This window comes from Chiloscyllium plagiosum, unplaced genomic scaffold (assembly GCF_004010195.1).
Source record: "Chiloscyllium plagiosum isolate BGI_BamShark_2017 unplaced genomic scaffold, ASM401019v2 scaf_83399, whole genome shotgun sequence".
NCBI classification, from domain to species: Eukaryota; Metazoa; Chordata; class Chondrichthyes; order Orectolobiformes; family Hemiscylliidae; genus Chiloscyllium; species Chiloscyllium plagiosum.
The window spans coordinates 1-2,701 of record NW_025198201.1 but is presented as its reverse complement, the minus strand read 5'-3'; the positions used below and the strand labels follow the sequence as shown (position 1 = coordinate 2,701).

The following is a 2,701-nucleotide window of genomic DNA, read 5'->3' as shown; positions in this document are numbered from 1 at the left end:
GATGGAAGTGGCCGTGGGTTTGGAAGATGCTGTCTGAGGGTCTTTGGGGAGTTTCTGCAGGGTATCTTGTAGATGGTACACACTGCTGTTACTGAGTGTCGGGGGGTGGAGGGAGGGGATGTTTGTGGATGTGGTGCCAATCAAGCGGGGGCTGCTTTGTCCCTGGATGGTGTTGAGCTTCTTGAGTGTTGTTGGGGCTGCCCCCATCCGGGGCAAGTGGGGAGTATTCCCTCACCCTCCTGCCTTGTGCCTTGTAGATGGTGGGACAGGTTTTGGGGGGAGTCAGGAGGGGGGGTTACTCGCTGCAGGATTCCCAGCCTCTGACCTCCTCCTGTGTTTATGTGGTGAGTCCAGGTGTTTTTGTGGTCAATGGTAACCCCCAGGATGTTGACAGTGGAGGGGGAGACTCGGTGATGGGAACATCATTGATTATCAAGGGGTGGTGGCTAGAGTGTTTGCTGAGGGAATGGAATGGGATAGTCTAGATCGAGGGGCCAAACAGGAGTCAATGGCATCGTGATATTGCCACTGGATGAATCATCCGGAGATCTGGGTTCCCCCGTGTGGTAGATGGTGGAACTTTAGACTCTTGAACAATGATGACCAGGGATCCAAAAACCTGGAATTATCGTTGGAGAATCCCATCAGGTTCCCCTTTAGGGAAAGGCACTGCCCATCTTTACCTGGTCTGGCCTACAGGTGACTCCAGACCCACAGCCATGGGGTTGACTCTCAGCTGCCCTCTGGGGTGATTAGGGATGGATAACAGACACAGGCTTGGCCAGTGACCCCCTCACCCTGCGAGTGGGTGAGTGAAGGGTGGAACACCACAGGAAGGTGGCAGAGACAGCTACAATACACAGAGACATGTCCAGGGCAGGCAGATGGGAGCAGTTTACAATCACATCATGGTCAGCCCAGACACTGCGGGACACCAGACCTGTCCATCCACAGTAACGCGCCAGGTAGGCCAGGTCTCAGACAGAGGAGGCAGAGCGAGAGCGAGCGAGGGGGAGAGAGCGCGAGAGAGACACAGACAGACAGAGGAGGGAGAGGGACGCAGAGAGACACACACACACAGAGAGACAGACCCCCATTGCTGACCCGAGTTATGCTCCATATCTGGGAGCAGATGGAATTTCTCCAGCCCGCGTATTAATTACCATGTCCACTCCCTCTCCTTTTCCCAAAACATCCACACTGGTTTGAGGAAAGATAAATAGACATCTCTTTTTATTTGAGCAAAACCAGGCATGGGGGGAGCAGACCGCAGGGCAGAGAGAATACAGAAGAGCGGGTGAGGGAACACTGCTCCTGAGGAGTTAGAGACAAAGGGATCTACTGGGACTGGCCTGTCCACTCACATTTCCCCCCCCAACCCCCCCCCCCCCATCAGTAAAACCCAAGGCCAGGCTGCTGGACCCCTCCTCACTTTAGGGGCTTGGCCACCGTGGAGTAAGCCAGTTCAATCTCCTGGTCTTTCGGGCACGTGTGGGCAAATTCTTCAGATTGGTAAGCATTCTTCAGGTATCTGCACACACCGGTCAACTGATGTGGGATCTCAAACCCTCGGTACTTCCTACAAACCACCTGGGGGGAGGGAGGAGACAGACAGAGGGACGGATTACAAATCTCTCATTACCAACATGCATGTTACTGACGCAACCCCCTCCTCATCCACACCAGCCGTCCCCCAACGACCGCCGGGGGGGGTATGGGCCACGCTGCCTGGGGGGGGTGCCAGCTGGACACCCATTGGGCAGAGGATTCTCCGTTACCCCCCCCCTCTGTAATTCCCCAGGAGACACAGGGTAACAGGGACAGGTCTGGGAGGGGCGCTCTTTGGGTGGGAGCAGGCCATTCGGCCCGTCGAGTCCACGCTGTCCCCTCCACAGGGGTTTCTGGGAAGCAACAGTGCCCCCCTCTCCCCCCTCCCCACGTCTTACACACATCCTGCTTTGGCCGAGGCAGGGGGAAGAGGGCGAAGTTGGGTCGCAGGGGAAGACAGCAGATGGGCCAAATGGCCCGGCGTAGGGTCAGGGGTCAGGGGTTACCTGGACGATGTGCAGCTTCGGCAGCAGGTTACAGTCCGCAAGGGTCAGCTCGTTGCCATCCAGGAACTTCCTGCAGGAGGCGCTCTGTTCCTCTGTACTGTTCTCATCGATCTCCTCTGGCAGGGGAGTACACAGGAAGATATCGAGGCTCTGTAACGCCCTCAACAGGCCCTTCTCCAGCGCTGCGGGGAGGGGGGAGTACGGTCAGGACAGAGACATGGACACTACCACCCAGCAGACCCTCCCCCCTCCCCGCAGTGTTGGAGAAGGGGCTGGGAGAGTATAGTCAGGGACAGAGACATGGACGCTACCACCCAGCAGACCCTCTCCCAGCCCCTTCTCCGGCACTATGACGAGTATGGTCAGGACAGAGACAAGGACACTACCACCCAGCAGACCCTCCCCCCTCCCCGCAGTGTTGGAGAAGGGGCTGGGAGAGTACAGTCAGGGACAGAGACATGGCCACTACCACCCAGCCCCTTCTCCAGCACTATGGGGAGGGGAGAGTATGGTCAGGAGAGAGATACGGACACTACCACCTAGCAGCCCCTCTCCCACTCACTGTCGTTCTGGGCAGGGTTGGGGTTCTTGATGTAGGCGGAGAACTTGGAGAAGATGTTGCTCCCTGCGGTGTTGGATTCCGGATT

The 2,701-nt window shown here is 57.3% G+C and overlaps 1 protein-coding gene across 1 annotated transcript; it reads right to left on the bottom strand.

Moving 5' to 3' along the window:
• Positions 1-1,204: 1,204 nt before the first annotated feature.
• Positions 1,205-2,698, bottom strand: LOC122545977 (chloride intracellular channel protein 1-like; the record flags this gene model as incomplete). The annotated part of the gene is made up of 3 exons (XM_043684831.1): positions 1,205-1,590; positions 2,055-2,236; positions 2,617-2,698. Coding segments are annotated over 3 exons (426 nt in total), but the record flags the coding sequence as incomplete, so codon positions are not given.
• Positions 2,699-2,701: the final 3 nt, after the last annotated feature.